General features: G+C 44.1%; 1 protein-coding gene across 5 annotated transcripts in view; it reads right to left on the reverse strand.

The window, feature by feature from the left end:
- The window catches only part of TCF7 (transcription factor 7), a 73,571-nt gene extending 64,292 nt beyond the window's left edge, over positions 1 to 9,279 (reverse strand). The window contains exons 1-3 of one of the 5 annotated variants that reach the window (XM_088173707.1): positions 8,671 to 9,278; positions 8,499 to 8,565; positions 8,008 to 8,117 (exon numbers count right to left, since the gene is read on the reverse strand). In XM_088173707.1, the coding sequence (XP_088029833.1) occupies positions 8,008 to 8,117; positions 8,499 to 8,565; positions 8,671 to 8,871 (378 nt within the window). In that variant the 5' untranslated portion in view covers positions 8,872 to 9,278. Of the gene's footprint in view, positions 1 to 8,007; positions 8,118 to 8,498; positions 8,566 to 8,670 lie in introns of all 5 variants that reach the window. The other 4 variants (XM_088173705.1, XM_088173706.1, XM_088173709.1 and 1 more) reach the window with 4 other exon arrangements.
- Between the last annotated feature and the right edge of the window lie 11,182 nt (positions 9,280 to 20,461).

A 20,461-nucleotide genomic window follows, 5' to 3' on the forward strand; every position in this document is an offset into this window, starting at 1 on the left:
GAGCCAGATGTGGGGGGGGCTTTAGTCTTTTCTCCCAAGTAAGAGGCAATAGGACAAGGCAATGGCCTCAAGTTGCACTAGGGGGACATACAGATTGGATGGCAGGGAAAAGTTCTTCACTGAAGAAGATGACAAGCCCTGGCATAAGCTGTTCAGTGAAGTGGTAGAGTCATTGTTTCTCAAGAGATTTAGAAGATGTATAGATGTGGAACTTGGGGACATGTTTTAGTGGTAGCCTTGTCGGTGTTGGGTTAAAGACTAGACTTAATGATCTTAGAGGGCTTTTCCAGCACAAATGACTTTATGATCCTAAATTATAAAGACTAAAAGGCAAAAACCAGTGACAGGGCAGTGCTAAGTTGCTCTGTAGGGAAGTGAAGGTAAGAGCTCTTTGTCCAAGATAACTGACCAAGAAAAAGATCCTGCTGTAATCAAGCTTTAGAGGCACATGGTGCTGCAAACCCTTCCTTCATGACACAAAGTCAGTGGGTTTGTGAGCCACCAGCATGTGCTGAACTGGCAGTCTTGTGGTGAGAACAAGACCCTGGCTGATGTTCACAGAGGGTTTGGTCCAGACTTTGCAGGTTCTTTGGACATTCACCCCACTCACACCACCTGGGGCTCAGAAGGAGCTGTGCCCTCTCAGATATACCACTGGACAAGCCAGCAGACAGAACAGGCACCCGGTCTTTACTGATTCAGCTGGATTAAAACTAGAAAGTGAACAGCTCTGTATCCTGTATCCAACCCTCTGAGTCACCTGTTTGCCTAACAAACCTTGGTTTCATCCTCCAGACACAGAGACTAATGAGCAAGTATCCTGTTATAGCCTATTTTTTTAAAGAGCGATTCAAAGAGAAGCACATGAAAGAGCCTAGACAGGGGATTCACATGTCCCCGCTTGGAAGCAGCCTGGGATTTGATCAGGCTGAGTTGTCCGTCCCTGCTGCAGTGGCTCTGCAAAGAGTTCAGGAAGCAACTTGTACCTACTCTCCTATTGCTGTGCCTTCCACCCACCATTGGTAAACAATTATGTAAGAGCATGTGTACATCAGGCTGGCAGAGAAGCTGACATAAGCCATCTCACTGAGCAGTGAGGTGGAATAGCAAAGGCATGGGAAACCAAGGGCCCTGAGCAACCTGGTCTAGTGGCTGGTATCCCTGCCCGTTGCAGGGGGTTGGAATGTGATGATGTTTAAGGTCCCTTTCAACTCAAACCATTCACAGTGTTTCTATGAAATGAGCAGCAAACAGGAGAGGGAACTGCAGTAGCTGTGGCCAAAGCCTCAGAGGGGTGGGATAAAGACGAGCTCCCACAGTAGCCATGCCTTCAAGAAGACATGACACCTAGTCCCTCTTCAAATCAATGGAACAGATAGGGGAAGAAAATCCTTGAAGATTTGTTGAGGAAATCGTGACTCACACATGATGCAGGAGATTTTAATAAGTGAAGAGCAGCACGTGCCTGACTATTGCTCACCCAAATCCACTCTGTCCAGCACAGTCTCCCACTAGGAATAACGATGCTCCAAGTGCTCAGGTCCTTCCTCACCTTGATGCCTTGAGGAGCTGGAACAGAGGCTACACACAGAGTTAAGGGGAACAAAATGGGTATTTATTCTGAGGCCCAGGAAAGGCCTACAAAAGCCACACCCCAGCAATACAAGTGCCACAGTTGTGGCCCCTGCCTGGATGGCTCCAAGATGTAAGGAAAGGAGAGGGCTGGTCACAAAATCTTACACTTTTATAGGTTCTGGTTAATTTGCATGAACCCACCCTCCACCTTTCCACGTAGTTTGTGCTTTAGGGCCTGAATTTTGGAGAAACTGTCCTTGAGCTCTTAAATAGAATAGGACTGTTTTGTCTTCATTACCCTAGCACATCAGAAAAGCACATCCAAGGAGAACAGGAAAACTTAAAACTAAAGGCATCAACCTTCTCTGTGGTGAATTGGCGAGGGGGCTCAAAGACCAACCCATAGGAAACAAAGACTAAATTTGGTCTTGATGAATCATGGTCAAAAGGCAGATAAAGAACTGCAGATGTGAAATTAATGGCAAGCTGTAGATGCTTCCTCAAAACTGTTGATGTTTCTCAGCATTAGGCTCTGCTCTGCCCATAACCACTATGCCATGTACATACAGTCCACACCAGATTGCCATCTTAGATGTGCAGCTCTCACCAATCCATATCCCAAAATCCTGCTTCCCTTGCAGATCATGCTATAGATAGAGAGGGTTCAGCCTGTGATTAGGATCTGGCCCTATGCAGAAGATCTCTGACAGCAGGCAAGAGAGTCATCCCTCCAGAGCCAGCAATGACTGTTTAGTCACAGGAACACACGCAGTGTTACCTGACCGGGTACCTCGGTAGAGCAAATGCCACCACACCCCATTGCATGGATTAGCCAGGGCTTTTACTCCAGTGTAGGAATTTAATGGTTCCAATAGAGTCATGGCATGAGAGGGACCACAAGCTGTGAGGCAACACACGAATGAGCACATTGCAGTACCCCTCCTGCTCCCCCTTCTCAGTTACAGCTTTGGATACCAGACCAGCTCTGCAGTTTTCATCTTTGATATGCCATGTGCCATTCAAACTCAAACCACTTTGCTCTTCACAGTTAAAATTTCAAAACCACTAATCATTAACATGGATGAGGTTCAGGAACTTGAGTTGATGTTAAGTTTCTGCTTTTCTCACCAGATTCTCAATTGGTCAAGCCCATAAAATTTCACAAACAGCAACGGTTGGAAATTTGCAGGAACAGTGCCTTTACCATACATATCTCATAGCAACTCCTCGCCAACAAAGCATCCCATGCCTGGGAAGCCAGTTCCAGGGTAGCCTGTGAAGGAATCCCAGTGGGAGACCAGATATTGTTGAACTGTCTGAATCACGTGTACACTTATTCACATGCAGAGATTTACATAAAACTTGCTTTTATTTCCTTATGACATTTTGCTTTCTCTTTTTTTCATTCCAAACAATTTAAAAAATAAGGTTATATTAGACCACACACATCCAGTGCTGTATCATGTCGCTGCTTCTTAAGTAGAACTCTCTAATTTATTTCAAAGGGAAGTTCTGCTTCAAAATTGAGGGTGTGATATGAACTCAGAAATTAACACAAGAATTTTCCTTGGGGGAAACCAAGACTGACTCAGACATGCAATAAATGACCTCGTAAGCCCTGTGCCTTGGTACATCCATGTATCCAAAATTGTGTTTTAACATAAAATATTATTTTCACCATTATCTTATTTCAAGCTAGGTAGAAGAGCTGAAAGAAGTGGATTTGCTTTCATCAGGAGGGAACAAATTACTCATCTGTCTGTCTGCCAGGAAGTCCATCAACAGCCACCACACTCCTAATACCTTCTGCTGGGAATATAACAATTCATGGGGACAGGGGACTATCCTGGTGAGGTCCTGCAGTGCAAGCCCTGCTGCCAAGGAACCTGACTAGGATGTTGCTCTCCCACAGCAGCAGCCACTGCTGGGAACACAAAGAGCTACTGTTGACTTCCAGCTGCCCTCCTTCCTCCCTCCACATGCAACATCTGGAGAGGGATGGGATGCAGCAGTCCTCTCACAGCGACAAATCCCCATCACATGGTGACTCTGGGGAGTTTTTCCACTGGTTTCAACAAGATCAGAACTTAACACAGGAAAAAGCAATATTAAACTATTGCCCTGACAGTGCAAGTCAGGACAGAAAGGCAGAAGAAGCAGTTGAGCTGCAGATTTCCTTCCGCCAGCTGGTGTGGGGCCACAGTCTCCTCCTGCAGAGGGATGAAGCAGCCTTGGAGAAGGGGATACAGCAGAAGCAGCCATGTCCTGGGGCTCCGCTGCTGCTGCTTCAACTTCTGTCCAGTGAAGAGCAGCTCTAGACTGTAACTCCATGCTTTTTGACCTCGTGTTAGACATTTGGGCCCTGTGGCCCCAGGCCAGCAGTAAATGAACTTTCATCTTGCCCTGCTCAAGGGGAAATTTCATACCCTCTGAACAAGGAGCCCAGCGGACCATGGGGACCAGGCTCTGAAAAGCAACATTTTTTGCGAGTCCTGCTGTCTTATTTGGGGACTTCAGCTGCGCGGGGCTTGGGGAGGCATCCCCACTCTTCTGCTCCCATGTAAGCTCTGGTTTGACAACTTAGTAATTAAGAAAACGAGGTAGTGTCTATTTTCCAAAAAAAAAAAATAGGCTCTTGCACTTCTGTTTCTCACAGAAAGTCCAGTGACTCAGGTTTACATACAGAACATTTCAATTCTGCTTTTACATTCCTCATACACTCACCAAACACATCTGAAGTGCACAGAAGGTGTGAGGAGCTCCCATCACATCTCTCCCATTAATGGGAGCAGGGAGACCTCGTACCCTATATACAGGGCAGCATGGCTCATTCCCCTATTTTACAAACCTATTTACAAAAAGAACTTAAAGGAACTTATAAGAGCTCCTTTTACTATTTAACTACCACACAGTACAAGATATAACAATGTTCAGAAAACCCCCTCAGGTCTAAACTCAATTATACAACTGTAGCAAGAAAAATATTTTAATCTGATCAAAGTGTTAACATGTTTGACCATGTCTGACCTCTAATGTTTGTAACCACCTAAAAGGCTGCTGTTCTTACTAAGGATGTACCTTAATTTGATTTAAAGTTATTTGTACTATTTAAAAAAAGGATATAGTTTTATGATTTTATATTTAATTTAGAGAAACAGTTCCTCAACTTGTTCATATTCTTTGGAAGTTTCTTGCAGATATTTAACCCGTAAGTCCTATGTATTTCACTCTGGGAAAAGCTGGTCTTTGCATAAGATAGGATAAAGTGGAGCCTTGAACAACCACACACACAACACCTGAGAGCCAGGTGAGAGATGGCTCTCCTGGGGCCTTGCAGAGTGTCAGGATTTCAGATGCACACACAGACTATGCCAAGATGCTCTTAAACACCCTTGACTGAGTGTGACCTCCCTGGCCTGGCAGCTGATGGGATTCACAGCTCCCAGAACAAGGGACATCTGGGCTCAGCCCTCTGCCTTGTCCTCAGCTCCAGAAGCACCTTCACCCTGCCCACGCCCCCAGCGACAGCTCTACTGCCAGTCCAGGAAACCTGCGCCTGCCCAAACCAGCAGCACTCCAGCTGAATCATCCCACACTGGCATTTGCCACCTTCACCAAGGAGGGCCACCCTGCTGCAGGAAGCTCCTGCCACCCCTTCTGCTGCTGGCCCTTCAGGGACCATCAGCCAGGATTGTCCTGGCTGCTGATGGCAGGTACCCAGCCATCTTCAGAGTATCACTCTGGAGCAGCAGCAGAACATGTAAATAACACGGTTGGGTGGGTTTTGGTAAAAAGAGGCAATTTTGGCTGGGAGATGTGGGGACCTGAGCAGGATGCTCGGGTGAGCAGCGTAACAGTTAGCAGCTACAAACCCTTGAGGGAAACAAAGCAAAAGTAGTGCTGCTGACAAAATCAGAAAGAAAATAGGAAAGCAGCACCCTACTACTGCTGGTAGCAACACACCCAGCCAGGCAGGCACTGGAGCCAGTCCAGAGCCACTTGCAGCTCTCTCACAGGGTTCGTGGGGAGCCCACTGAAAAAATATGTGGTTTTATAGAGCGTTGCAGGGCAGGGGTTTAGCCCCAGCCTCGGTGCTGGCTGTTCTGTATCTTTCAGGGAGTTATATTCTAATTTCAATCAGGTACAGCCCTGACAGTTTGTCAAAGTACTCCTGGTTTAATTTTTTAATTGATTTTTTTTTAAAGATTCTAAAATTAATCCCACTTGCAAACAACTGTTTCCAGCAAGCCTCATTAACCAAAATACAATCTCCACTATCAAGTGCACGCATGATTGTGATATGTAATCCCATTCACTCACACAACCCTCCTCCCCGACTCTACTTGTGCTACATTGTTAATTAAACACACTTTTATGGATGGTTAAGTATCTCCAATCTTCAGTCACAGATCTGACCACCTGAATTATTGGAAGCAGCCACCGGATTATAGCCCACACTTTATATAATGTACACAGCAGCAATAAATCTATATGAGAGCAATCCATAATTTAGCACGATAATCTTTGCACAGTCAATAGAAATATAAGACAAAATTGCCCAGAATAATATATTGAAATAGTTATTGCAATAAGTTGAAAAACTGCAAGACCAGCCTTCATCTGAGGAAGGAATCTTCTCCTGATAATAGATTTTTAAATAAAAACATCAAATCAGCTCTTCATGAACCATGACAGGATCCAGACAGGCTTAGAGGAAGCTGTTTGAGGCACTGGATGATTTGGTGACTCTCAAGGGGATGGGATCGTTCCTTCTCTGCTACTTGTGTCTTCTCCCCTTCGAGCTCTGCACAGTCTATTTCCTCCTGTCTGCTGCTCTGACAGCAACTGCTTGGATTTTATTTTGTTATCAAGGGAAAAGGTGATTCCTAAACCACAGTCAACTTTATAGCCTAGCTTCTAATAAATAGTCTATTGCACTTTGCTGCTCATCTACAAAGAGTTTAAGATTAAAAGAAATATTCTACCATAACAAAAAGATGCTGGACTAAGGTAACTCTGGACTTATCCAGATTCTATTTCAGGGAGCAAAAAAAATGTGTTTACTTAAGACAAATTTAAAAGCATTTAAAGTTTATCAGGAAGAGAACAGCTTAATATTTTGGGGAATGAGGGGGATAGTTGGTATGTGGATAAGGTGGGAAGCACCAGAAGAAATGCTTATTTGGGTTACAACAACATAAGTTGGCCCTGCCCTACAAACACATCTTTTCTTGCTGTAAACTGAAGGAAGACTTTAACATTTAGGGATAGATTCTTATATCTGCAAACTTCAGCAAAGTTCCAGCAGTCTGCAGCTAGGAAAACTGAATCCCCTAGGAAAAGCTGTCTGGGGTACACGCAGGCTCTTGCAGGGACCTGTCTCCTGCTACCCAGGCCAGCTGGGTCAGCTGTGAGGATAGGGCACTAATTTCCACAAATAATTCTGAGTTTCATACTCCACAGTCTATCAATTTTTCATAACACCAGTTCTGCATCCTACCCCTCTTGTGAACAAATGACTAGAATTAAGGACAGGTTTATATATTCTTTTAAACCTTATCCTTTTAGAGGTTAAAACCTGAATCTGAAATAAACCAAATTACTTTCTGTCCTCACTTGCTGATGGCTAATGCAGAACAATGTCTGACACAAATGCAGCAGTGTCGGCTGCGAGCGACACCAGCGTAAACTGTCTGCTGCAATGTCAGGACACTATCTTCTAAAGTTCTGATCGAGATGGTGATGGGAAAAGACAGCTTTTGTAAAGAAGATTTTAGTTTAATCACTCAGATAGCAACACTCAGAAACATAAGAACATACAAATTACTACAGCTGATTTAAACTGAGAGGGAAAAACTTTACAGGAAGAAGATGGGAATAGTCCTCCAGCAGCACAAAGCCTTTTCCTAAAAACCTCTATTGCCATTTTAGAAGCACAAGAGCCATTTTCCAGGCCATCATCCACAACAGAGCCCTAACACATAGCATGCCAGAAGCCGGCTCTTTTACAGGCACTCAAACTCGGCTGCAGGACATATCCCTGAACACAAACACAAAGACCAGGAACTGCTCCTTCCAAAGCCTGTGACCCAGAAAAAGGAAGAGACATTCTTCTACGAGATATTAGGATTTGACTGCTGGAAGAGTAAAGCCAATCCCAGAGGATGAGGAGACTGGAAAAGCAGCTCCTCCAGCAAATTCAGAGCGAAGCAGGCGCTTCCTGCCGAGCTTCTCTCCCCTTTCCCAGCATCTCTCCCCCTTCCCCACACTGCTTCTCTTTTCGGCTTGGACAGAGCAGTGTCCAGGTATTTCAGAAACTGGGCTCCGATTTGTCAGGAAAAAAGCACATGTAGATGCCAGCACAACACCTGCAGCATACTTCAGCAGTGAGAGAGGCCACAAAACTTCTCCATAAGGAGAGGAGAAACTCACCAGAGGTGACATAGATCCATTGGGCAGATACGGATCTGAGAGCATCAGGAAAGGGTAACCAGAATAGGCAGATCCTTTATACATTCCAGGGTCCTGATGTTTCATACCTGCTGAAATCAATGCTCCCTGTCAAAATTCGTCCTATGACAGGTGACTCCTCTTCCTGTAAGTGGTCCCCAAAGAGGTTACAGCATGTTGTGGGAGTCTTTTTGTCCCATACTCCTCAGAGAAGGTGTTGGGGAGTGCCAGGGTCCCCCATGAGTGTAGACTCCCACAGTGGGGACACTGGGAAGCCTCGGTGCTGTCACGAGTGGCTTTCCCGCTGGAGGCTGTGGTGACCAGGCTGGCATCCCTCACTCCCAGGGGTGTCAGGGTGATGGTTTGGGGAACGGGGGGGTCGAGCACTAGACGGGGGCGCACTGGGGAAGACCACCGGGAACCGGGAATGGGGAGAGGAGGACATAGAACACGAGGAGGTTGCTGTGACTAACCATCATCCATGTGGTCCGGGAGCTTCTCCTGGTACACCCTCTGCGGATCCTGCACTCGCCGGAGGGCCTGCACGGGGAGAAGAGAGAGGGGCAGCGTGGGGGCGTGGGGCGGGGGCCGCGGCGGGGCGGGTGGCGCGGAGCCGCCGTGTGGGGCCGGCCCGGCCCGGCTCACCTCGGGATCGGCGGCGGCGGCGGCGGCCGGGCTGCCGCTGCCTTCGGATTCGTTCACCAGCGAGGACTTGAGGTCGGCCAGGTCGCGCTCGGTGAAGGCGTTCTCAGGGATCTTCTCCTCCTGCTCGCCCTCGTCCTTGAAGGCCAGCATCTCGTCCGTGGCGCCCAGGTCGTCCCCGCCGCCGCTGCCCAGCTGCGGCATTTTCCTCCCGCCGCTCCCTCCCCGCCGCGCAGCAACTTTCCCGGCGAGTATTGTTCTCCCGGACTAAGCCCTTCGCAATTATTATTTTTTCCCTCCGTCAATTTTTTCCCCTCCTCTTAAAAAAAATAAAATATAAAAAAAGCTCCCTCTTGAATTTTTTCTTTTTAAGTTTTTTTCCTCCTTTCCTTCTAACTTTTAAACTTTTTTTCCCCTTTGATTTCGTTCCCCCTTTCCAAATTTCCTTTAAATCCTTCCCTTAAAAAAAAAATTAGAATTGTTTTTCCCTCGTCACTCTTTTCTTTGCCCCCCCCCCTCCTTCTTTCCTCCCCGCTCCGGCGGCTCGCGGGGGGCTCGGCAGGCTGCGGGCGGGCAGGCGTCGCGGGATGCCGGCCTCCACGGGCCCCCCCGTGCCGCCGCCGCCCCCCCGCCCTCCGAGCCCCAGGAAGTTTGGCTGGAGCAGCGGGCGCCGGCGGCTGGCGGAGCACGGAGCGCCCGGTCCGACTGCGAGCGCGGCGGCGCGGCGGGCGAGCGCTGCGACATCAAAGCGGCCGCCGGGTGATTGGCAGCGACGGGGCGGGGCCGGGGGCGGGCACACACAGGCATACACGCACACACGGACACATAGACACAAACAGAGGCATGCACACGCGTATGACCGCACAGAGACACACGCGGATACGCACACTGACACTCACGCATACACCGCATACACGCTGCGACGCCAAGTCCCAGCATTAAGGGCACAGCCAGCCCGACGCCGTCCTCCCGATCGCGGTATGGCGGGGTGACCCCTTCCCGGTGGAGGGCTGCGGGGATGCGGAGTGGCCCGAGAGTGGGCAGCACCGGGGGCTTGGTGCAGGCCCGGGTGTGTGTGCACATCTGTGACACACACGGGTATGCACACGCATCTCTGCTCGCACATCTGCACACGCACCTGTGCCCACCTGTGTGCACACATGCCTGCACACATGGACATGCTTGTACACACATGTGAGCACACACGCACACGCTCCGTGCACATCTGTGCCCATCCACATTCCTGCACACACTTCTGTGCACCCGCACCGTGGCACAAGCTCACCTGCACCCACTCCTGCATGCCCAGAGCTGAGCGTGCAGCTGCACGTCAGTGCTTACTCACATGCGCACAGCTGCACGTGCACATCTCACATCTACACATACGTGTGTATGCACACACATCAGCATGTATCACGGTCTGCACGGCCCCACACGTCTCTACAGGCGTATTGCTGCACACACACCTGTGTACACACACAGCACGCACAGCTGCACATCTGGCACACATGAGCACTCACATAGCAGCACACAGCAGTGCGATCCACACACAGCCCCAGATACATCAGCACAAAAGAACACGTAACTGCACACATCGGCATGCACAGGTACACATCTGGCAAACACAAACATCTGTACACACACATCTGCACACACAAACACATCACATTCATCTGTGAATTTACAAGCACAGATCAGCATCACATGACTAAACATAGAGGACAGAAGGCCATGCATGGTACTGCTGACACACATCAACCCATGTGTGTGCACACAGACATGTCAGCTCCTAGGGGTGTGCACTCACATGAGAACACATCAGCTCGTATGTATACACACTGAGACATCAGGACATGTATGTGTGCACAGAGAGACATGCATGAACACATATACATGGGTATACAGTAAGACATCAGGATGTGTATGTGTGCACACAGACACACCTCAGCACGTATATGTGTGCACTGAAACTCATCAGGATGTGTGTACAAACACACATCAGGACTCGTATGTATGCACAGAAAGACAGACATGAACACACACATGCACACACACGCTGAGTCACATCCGGGCACATATGTCTGAGCACAGGCACACGCAACACACGTGTACCCACACACACACACCCCAGCTGCCCATTCCCAGCTGTGGGTGCAGACACACCCGTGTCACATGTGGGTGCCACTGGCCACCCGCTGTGCGCACCCTGGACACAGGCGGTGCTCCCGCCATCGTGCCCTCAGCCCCTTTGGAGCCCAGACGTGACGTGGGCTGGCAGAAAATTATTAGTTTTCCTGCCTGGCCCCGAGGGTCAGGAAACAAGAAATTACCATCTTCACAGCCCATTTCGAAGGCACTAGACACTTGTGTGTCGGCGTCAGAGGGTTTTTTAAGCAGTTCCCATGGAAAAGGAAACTCCTCATCTCTTCTGATCACACACGACAGGTCCTGTGCATGTCTTCAGAAGCTTAAAACAACACAACGATATTCATTTTCCTTAATTAAGATTGCATTAGATAGCCCTGGGTCCTGGAGGCTTTGCTACAGACTGTAATGACGCCATGTAAATTGTTTTTTATGACCCAATATACAACATATTGTCACATTCAGCCCTTGAATAGGAAGCTAAAAATCTTGGTCTCCCTATTTTTCTTGTTAATTAGGGTATTATTACTAGGGATATAATCTCATTACTTTTTGGGGAGGAGAAGAACTAGTTGGAGCCACTTTGAAAAGTACTTGAATATATTTAAATGGAGCAAAATCTGTCTTTCTGCTAATTGCTGATTTTGCATGACATAGAATTATTGTTCTGATTTTGGGGTACAGTTGATGCTGGGCTGCAGAAGATGGAGGAGGGGAAGGATGCTGTTTTCTTTTTTCCTGCTCACTTTTCTCCTCCAAATGAATGAACTGCCCCATAGGAAACTCTGTCATCAAATTTCCATTCTTTTAAACATCCCCAAAATAAAACAAGCTGCAGCCACTTTGAGGAATAATAATTTGAATGAAATATTTGCTACTTTATGATTTTTTTTCCTTCTTCTTTCAGATGATCCTCTGGTTTTGCATGTGAAAAAAAATTGTCTGAGATTTACAGCCCTCCCAAATGGAGATAAAGCCTTGGCAATGAGTTGGAAACCTGTTGTAATCTGTGATCCAGGAAACAAAGAGCCTCATTAATGCAGAGACTTTGGTGAGCCTTTGATGTTAGCTAGCATAGCATTCACTCTCAGTTCCATTTGCATTTAAACATTCATAAAAACATCATCTCTGCTTCCTTTGCCTTAAGCAATTTAGGAGTAAAGTATAGCTTCTATTTAAAGAAACCCACTGTGGTGAGGCTCAGAATACAAATATCACATAATCTTCAAGCAGAGCAAATACTTTATCCTACATTTCTGGTGGGCACATTTAATAATATTATATGTAAGACCCAAAATAAAACATCTATCTTATTTTCATTAACCTTACACCACATATTCTAGTCAAAAGAGAAAATGGGCCCTGTTAATTCTAAATATACTACATACCAATTTGTGGAAGGAAGAGAATCCACAGGATTTTACATTATTGACAAGAGCTGAATTTTTGAAAACTGTGTTCCTACAGCAAGGTGCCTAAATCTGTTTTTAGGCACACAACACTGGAAACTGTGAACAAGGTCAGGTTTATATATATATATACATATATACATGTATATATTTCTGGACTGCAGATATATGAACAATATGTATATATTTCTAGACTACAGATATTCATCCTGATGTGAAAATGGAATAGAAAAAGACTTTTTTAACTTTTATTTTTAACAGAATCAGAGACGTTTAAAAAAAAGGATATACCTAACACATGAAGATTTTCTTACAAGAGAAGACACTGTTGCTTCCAGATGGCATCCTGAAGAAATGGCAGTATGTGGGGAATTTGGGGAATCACTTAGAAAGCAAAGGCCTGTCTATCTTACTATCTTCATGAGTATTATTCCCCAACACATCTAGAAGAAGTGGAACAGTATAAAGAATACTGGAGTTGGCTTGTCTTGATATTTGCAAATATTCAGCTGGAGTTGTCAATGTTTCCTGTACCCTTAAAAATAAGCGAGTGATGGAAATTGATCCCGTGTCATGTTGGGAGTTCTTGATATTCCCCCTCTTAGGAGCAAATACAAGGAAATCTTTAGGTTTCCTGCTGTAAGTCATTGCAGCCTGACTGGTGTTTGAAGCATTATAAGCAAGTTTCCTAGATGATGAATATTCAAAATTAAAAACTGACATGGAAAACACTTAAAACCAACTTTACCTTGGATAAAATATTTCTGGAGCTGGATCAAAGGAAAAAAAAAAGCCTGGCTTACTTGTCAGATCATATCTGCACTGAACTTCAAGGTTTGATTTGTATTATTTACATAGAAAAGGTCCCAAGAAACCAATTTGGCACTAAATATCTTTATTACGTTTTTTCGCTTGTATGGGTGATTAAATCAATCTAGGGTTCCTGTTTAAATTTTTTTTGAAAGGTACAGCCATCTGTGAATTGAGGAACTTTTCTGATGTCATCTTTGTGCTTCAGACATACTTTTGTCCCCTCCTTTTAATTTTTTTTAATAAGGAAACCTTTAAAGGAGTATGTTTGCTTTTCTATTAGTTTCTATCTGTCCTTCCAGGAACTGTTTAGAATTAAAAGTATATAGTAACTTTTTAGAACATTTTAACTGTAACACCTGCAGTAACAGTAAACCAGATTAAAATATAACCAAGTCTGTCTGTTAGTCTGCCTGTTCCTCATCCTGCATTTATCAACATATTCCCTGCATGCTGTGTGTGAAACTCAGCACATGTATTTTGTACCATGCTATGCACAGCAGCACTGTGTGGTTTTACACATTAGAGTAAGCAATGCCTCTCTTTTAAAGTCAATGTAAATGTTGCCACTGACTTCTCCTAGACTAGGGTTCCACCTTTTGTGCTTTAAAAGGGCCTTCCTTGGATTTATTTAATTTAGGGGATTATTTTCCCTTTTTTTTTTTTTTTTTTCTTTGTTTCATTTGAATTGATCAGTTTGGAGTAGCTCCCATTTTACTGTTTGGACACATTTTGTCCTCACACACAAGTTCATTTAATGTGGATAAGGGACACATCTACCCAGGTTAGATGTTAGATGTCAGGTTAAACATCCTACATCAGCTTTCCAATTTCATGGTATTTGCAGCAAACATGTTTCCCAGATATGCGTATACGAATCCAAATATGCTTTGATTTAAACCCAGATTTATTTCAGCTTTTTTTTTTTTTTTTTTTTTTTGTGGCCTATTAATCAATTCTCCACTAACAGAAGAGCCTTCTAAATATTTATCATTCTTTTGAAGAAAAACATTTGCACAACCATCCCATAAGGATGGCTTGATTGAGAGATTGGTAGTGCCAACGTCTCAGATGAGACGGATGAAAACTTCTGTGATTCCAGCTGGGAGCAGGAGTTCCTGGAGGACAGGCTGGTACCAGCTGAACTAATCCTGGCAAGTGACCAGCATAAATCAGGCCACTGAAAGCTCTATTTTGCCCAAAGGGGTTTACACTGGTGTAATTACCTCAGTATAGTCATAGCAGGAACATTTCCTTAGTCTAGACAAGCTCTAATACGTAAAATAGATCAATCGTTTGCAACTGAAGCATCCCAACCCAGCTGAGGCCAGGGACAAGCCAAGTGTTGTCCTTTCCTTTACTGGTGTGTGCCCAGGTATAGCAGGATTTGGGGTTGGGTTGGAACATCCTCCATGTTGGTTGATCTGTGACAGGAAAAAGGATCAAGCAGTGGCTCAGCCATTTCCTGACTGGATTCACTTTTAATCTTGAGGGTTTTTTAGTGTTTATTTGACTTCATGCATTGATCTAAATGTACTTAAAGGATTCCCTGACAGCTGCCAGAAGTTTGCTTTTAAACTACCAACAGAAAATTCACTCCCTGACACTGACTGCAATATTTAGGTCATTTTCGAATATCTACATGCTTTTCTGGAAATTCTTCCAGCTGCTAGAACTGAAGACTTCACTTTTCCCCTTTGGGAGTCAAGTAGCAAAGGTAGTGCAGACTGCTGACTGGGGCCAGCATCCTGCTTTCTCCAGGAAAAGAGGATAATCTCTCTCAAAAGCCTTCATCAGATGTCAAAAGCCATAGTGTGAAATCCATTTTGGAGCCTGTGATCTTTGGATCGCTCCCTGTCTGTACAGCACAACACGGCACTAGCTATCATCAACTCTCCCAATTTTTGTTTTTTTACCCTCTGTTCTGATTTTGTCAGGTTATAAGACCATCTTTTCTGGCAATTTTCACTTAACAAATCTTTTCTTTATTCCTGATACCCATAAAACTTCAGATTATTAAAGTATTTTAAAAGACTAATCTATTTTTCACTCTGTGTGTTTTGTTCACCTCTTGCTGTTGGAACTGGACCAAGCAACTGGCATTGCATTTAATATTTCTTATTACTCTCACTGTCAAGTCCTCAGGCTCTTGCCCAATGCTGAAAGATCTGAGTTTCAAACAGGAAGGAACATGTTTATTTGTTTACAAAAACACTTTTCCAGGGCTGCATCCTGTGGTCACACAATCACTCAAGTAGTCCCTGCTCCGATGATTCATGCCTCTAAATTAAAAGGATCTATGAAGATGGATTTGCAGAATCACACTAATTTCTTCTATAATAACTTTTATGTAAACTACTGGGAAAAGTATGTTGATTTTTGGGTCTATAAAACTTGATTTTTTACCAAACCAAGGTACAGGGCTGCTTTTTTCCTCTTAAAGTGTCCTTTACATTTTAAGCAAATCCTTACAACCCATTGGAAGTAGCCTCTTGCTGCGCATTTGCTACAATTCACATAAAGTACACTTTATCCTGGGATTCCTGTTTGAACATTGGATAGGACAAAGTACAGGAGTAATCCAAATATTGTTCTTTTAGATCAGGCTGTGCTCAGACATGCTGTCCAGGCTGCAACTGAACCTGGTTAAGAGGTGGTGATCCAGACCCATTTTCCAACTGCTTCTTCCCTTGTGTATCTCCCACCAAAGGTGTTCCATCAGACAGGGCAGTGTAATTTCCCACATAAGCACTTCCCAGCTTGCTTTTGTCTGAATGAGCTCATTTCTAAAGGACAGCGCTGGTGTTAAAGGAGTTAGTGGATGAAAGTGGTGGAGTCACCATTCCTGGCTCCTCCTGTTCAAAAACCAAGTTGATGTGACACTTTGGAGTATGATTTAGCGTGCATGGAAGTATTCGGTTGAAAGTTGTTCTTGATGATCTTGGAAATATTTTCCAATCTTAATGAGAATCATGATTCTATGATTCTATGATTCTATGATTCCCTTTGAAAGTTTAGGAATTATTTGCAAAAATATGGGTTAGGTAGATCAGAGTGAGAATCATTGCTGACAAAGGAGCTGGATGGCAGCAATGAACTGCTGAAGTGAGTGGCAGACAGTGAAACTGGTTTTCGTTGTGGTGACCTGGGACATCTGTATGGAAAACTGCTCTCTCTGGATGCTTGAGAGGGCAGTAATTGGAACAAGACCCAAATCAGAGGCTGTTTCACCAAGAGGTACCTGCAGGGACTGGTTCTTCTGAGAAAAAGGGGAAAGGGCTGGCTGCAGCTCTCTCTGTGATCCCCACATTATTACATAAAACTTCTGCAGAACAGAGTTGAAGGCTTTGGCGACTCCTGCCTTAAATGAACACCCATTTGAGTCCCATGGCAGGACGCCCTCCCTGAGTCTTTGCAGTCTGACCAACTCCTCCCCGGTGCTGGAGCCATGCAGAAAGAAAGGGAGAGTGAAGTGGAAGCAGCTGTTAGGAAATGAGAATAAAAGGAAATTGTCAGGATAATGGTGGTGGAATAGAGTGTCCAGATTAGAAACTAAAGGAAAATTATTCCAATGTCTAAAATCGACCCATCTGACATGGGGTGTATTGGCCACTTCTCATACATCCAGCATCACTCCAGACCCAAACCAAAATATGAGGTTTTTCTGCACTGTTTGTTTTGATTTTTTAAAATTATTGTTAGTGATTGTGACAAAGAATAAAATAATTGAAGAGATGAAGGAGCAAATGAAGCAGGCAAAAGAATATGGAATTAGGGGGATGCTGAAATTACAAATGTTCACACCAAAATTATTGAAAGAAAAAGGCGGAAAGAACTGAACTTATTTTAAAATCTGAATTTATCAAGGCAGAGTTTCCTGTTAATGAATGCAGAACACTTAATTTCTGATCTGGAATATATTTTTATTTATTTTGCAGACATTATTTCTTTCAGATCTTTACTGATGACTTTCTCAAGACACAATGACAAGGAACTAGGGTGAACTTGTCAGCATCGTGCTTTTTTGTACTTCAGACTGAAAAATGAAAGGAAAGTGAGGACGTGTGGAAGCAGAAGAGAGGATTATATTCCTGTATCATTTGTGACACCCCCTCTATCCTTGATATCTCCCCTTGCCAACAGGCTCATAAATTCCCCCAGCGCAAATGGATCTGGAGGACCTTGAGCAAAGCACAGCAGGGCTGCTCCTACCGACTTCTCAGCACTTCCAAAGGGCTATAAAGAAACCAGATTAAAGCAGCACTAAAAGCTGTCCTACAAATCCTACCATATTAAGCAAGACAATTCTAATAGCTGTTTTGGGCTAACTGAACAGAAGGGGTACCTTGGAGTTGAACTACATGTTTCAACAGTATGTTATTCTGAAAAGTGTTGTATATGTGCTGACATCTGCTGCTGGCATGTGTACAGACTGAAGCTTGCCAGCTCCTCCTAATCTGGAAAGGAGAGACATGCAGTGTTAAATACATGTGTCATCACTAGTCATTCCCTCCCCCAAATTTTATCATTTGGTTGTGCAACACATTTGAACCAAGTCAGCCCATTTAGTCTAGATGAACTTAGCCTAAGTAACTGTACTGGACCTGACTTCAGAGGCTTGAGAGAAACTGCTAGTGTATCTCTTCTATAAGTAAATGCAAACACTGTGTTATGCTCCTTATTCTACTCCTTGGACAAAGGCTTTTTGGTAGAGTTGATGTTGGAAGGAAGGAGAGTCCCTGAGAAAACAAACAAACTGCAGCTCATTGCATCATATGACTTTTGACTCCCTTCGTGTTAAACCTATATATAGGCAAAACAGGGTCAGGTCTAAGCAGTGCTTACAAAGGGGACTCCAAGGAAATCCATGCTGCAAGGGGTGGTTTTGGTGACTCAGTAGGTGACAGGGGCTCTTCTGAGTCAGGATTGTCATGCTCTTGCATGACATTAGCACACCCGAGCTTAGGATGTGTTTTAGACTGACTCATGACAGTAGGGGTTCTGGGAGACTTTTGCACTAATACAGAGGATGATTTTAGTCTCCTGGTTGAAGTCCAGCTGTATGAATTATGTTTCTCCCCAGTATCTACTTTGTATGGTGTTAGTCATTGCCCCCTTTAACGCTGTGATCATGGTCCCTACCATAGCCCTGAAGTACATCTGGAGCTGCACTTTTAGCTCATCAGGTGGAAGTGAACACCTGGCACCTACAGCATCAGCTGCACATTATTTAGGAAAAGGTCTCAGGGCTCCCTCCCTTCTCTCTGACGATGGCTATAGCACCAGGGGTGAGTAAACTCAGTGGTTTAAACAATCTTGAGTGTTGTCCCCAGAGGCTAGACACACTCCCTGGGGCTCTTGAAGTGACTGTAGCTCTCTTGCAAGGCTCTGAACTGCACCACCAGCACTTCACTGTCAATGGGGTGTGCTCAGGAGATACCCACAGCTCTCCTCTGTGTCTTTTAAATAGCTTTGGTGTTCTTTATATTGTCCAATAAGTGAGCTGAAAACAGAAGCCCTCAATACAGTCAGGAATACAGAGTATATCTTGGTGGACCCTGCTCCAGACTTTAGCTCTTGAGACCTTCAGTTTTAGACTGTATGTCAGTTTATTTCATTAATTCTGTGGTGAATCTATTCTGATCCAGAATGATGCAGGAGCATCAGATGGTGCCTTTCTGAAGGCTATGGAGATGTGGAAGGTGTGCAGTTGCCATAGGCCGTTTGCTAACAAAGAGAAGCTATGAAGAGTTTTGGTGATTAGAGAAGAAAGCACAGAAGTAAAGACTTTAGAAGGACAAAAAGGAAAAGTATGTAAAAATGTGATTCCCCATTTTAATGGCTAAACATGAATTATGTCATGAGATGCTTTCATCTTAGTATAGGTTAGAATTCCCCAACTTTTAATATTTGTATATAAATATTTTTCCTGACGTAAAGTTAGCCTAATTGGAAGCAAGAGCTATTCTATGTAATTTATTTTAATACTCTAATATATTTCCCCTAGTTAATCACTGCTATTTCTAAATATAAATTTCCTTTCCTTTACTTTCAAGTCACTTAAAATGAAAGGACCTGCTTTACTCTTTGACCTTCTCTAACAAGCAGACCCTTAAAATGCAAAATTTCCAGAAAACAAGCTGTAGGAACAACAGATGGATTTAGTAAATTACAGCCTGCAGATGAATTGTATGAGGAGTCAGTTTGGGATGGAGGCTTAAAATACACAGAAGTTTTCTGTGCTGGAGCTTGTTTCTTGCTGTCAAACATTGCCTGGTAAATGCATAACTTGTGTGATGCTGGCTTTCTGCACTGATTGATTTGTAAAAGCTATTCCATCCCAAATTACCAGCTCTTTAGGTCTCAGCCTACAACCCTACTCAGTCAGGAGACTCTGTCCTCTAGGTATGTTTCAGTATTTTGCACTTTTTTTATTTGCTAAAGCTATTCTGACAGACTCCTTACCCTGATCAGCAGATTCTAAAACCTGTTTGTGGTTTCCCAGGGATCAAATAGACAAATTATTAGTGCATGTGTATTTGCAGGACAGGTGACTCCTAAATGATAAAAATGTAGTTTATAATCAAAGTGCCTAGCTTGTAACAATAATCTTGAGTTAGGAATTTGCCTATCTCCTAATGTGTTAATCCTTTTCAGGATTAACAACTCATTTTTCAAAAGCGTGGTCTTGGTTCTGCAGACCTTGTTGACATAACTAAATCTGTGTGAGTTCATGAGACGTAATTGAGTCCACGAATGGACAGTCACCTCAATAGGTTTCCTTAATACGAGTTAGCTCTTGCTCTGGGGTGTGAAGCTCCATAATGTATGTGATGCAGAACAGAAGCAGTAAGTTGTCATTGTGATCAAACACAAAGCTTTTGTGGGGAAGAATAAATTATTTGCATGGGTGTGATGAATTCTTGAAGGGAACTTGATAAGTGATCTTGAGCACTGGGAAAATTTCTGAATATGATCCACATTGCTCTTTACAGTGTCAGAAACTAAACATAGGCTGTCATCCCTAGCTCTGGTTATTGCACAGTTTTATTAAAGGCCTTACAAAATGAATCTGAGATAGAATGGCCATCAATATGAGATCAGATAGGCTTAGGGGTTTTTGCATAAATAAGGATGTATTTCTATCTCCTGCTGTATTTGTAGGATGGTCAATAATTTTCCTTTTACAATGATTTCCTGTGATACGTTTGAGAGTGCAGTCCTTGAAGTCACTTGCATTTAAATCAGCGTGTGACAGACTTCAATGAGTCTCTTCACTGAGGTTTTTGCATGTAGATGATATTTTTCAGAATGGGACTCTCAGGAATCCTGCTCTGCTCAAGCTAAAATATGATTCCCTTTTGTAAGGAAAAGATGCATGTAGTAATAACAAACTCATCAACCCTTGGGAAGCTCATGCAAAATACTCT

The sequence above is a fragment of the Sturnus vulgaris genome, chromosome 15 (assembly GCF_052056855.1).
Source record: "Sturnus vulgaris isolate bStuVul1 chromosome 15, bStuVul1.hap1, whole genome shotgun sequence".
NCBI classification, from domain to species: domain Eukaryota; kingdom Metazoa; phylum Chordata; class Aves; order Passeriformes; family Sturnidae; genus Sturnus; species Sturnus vulgaris.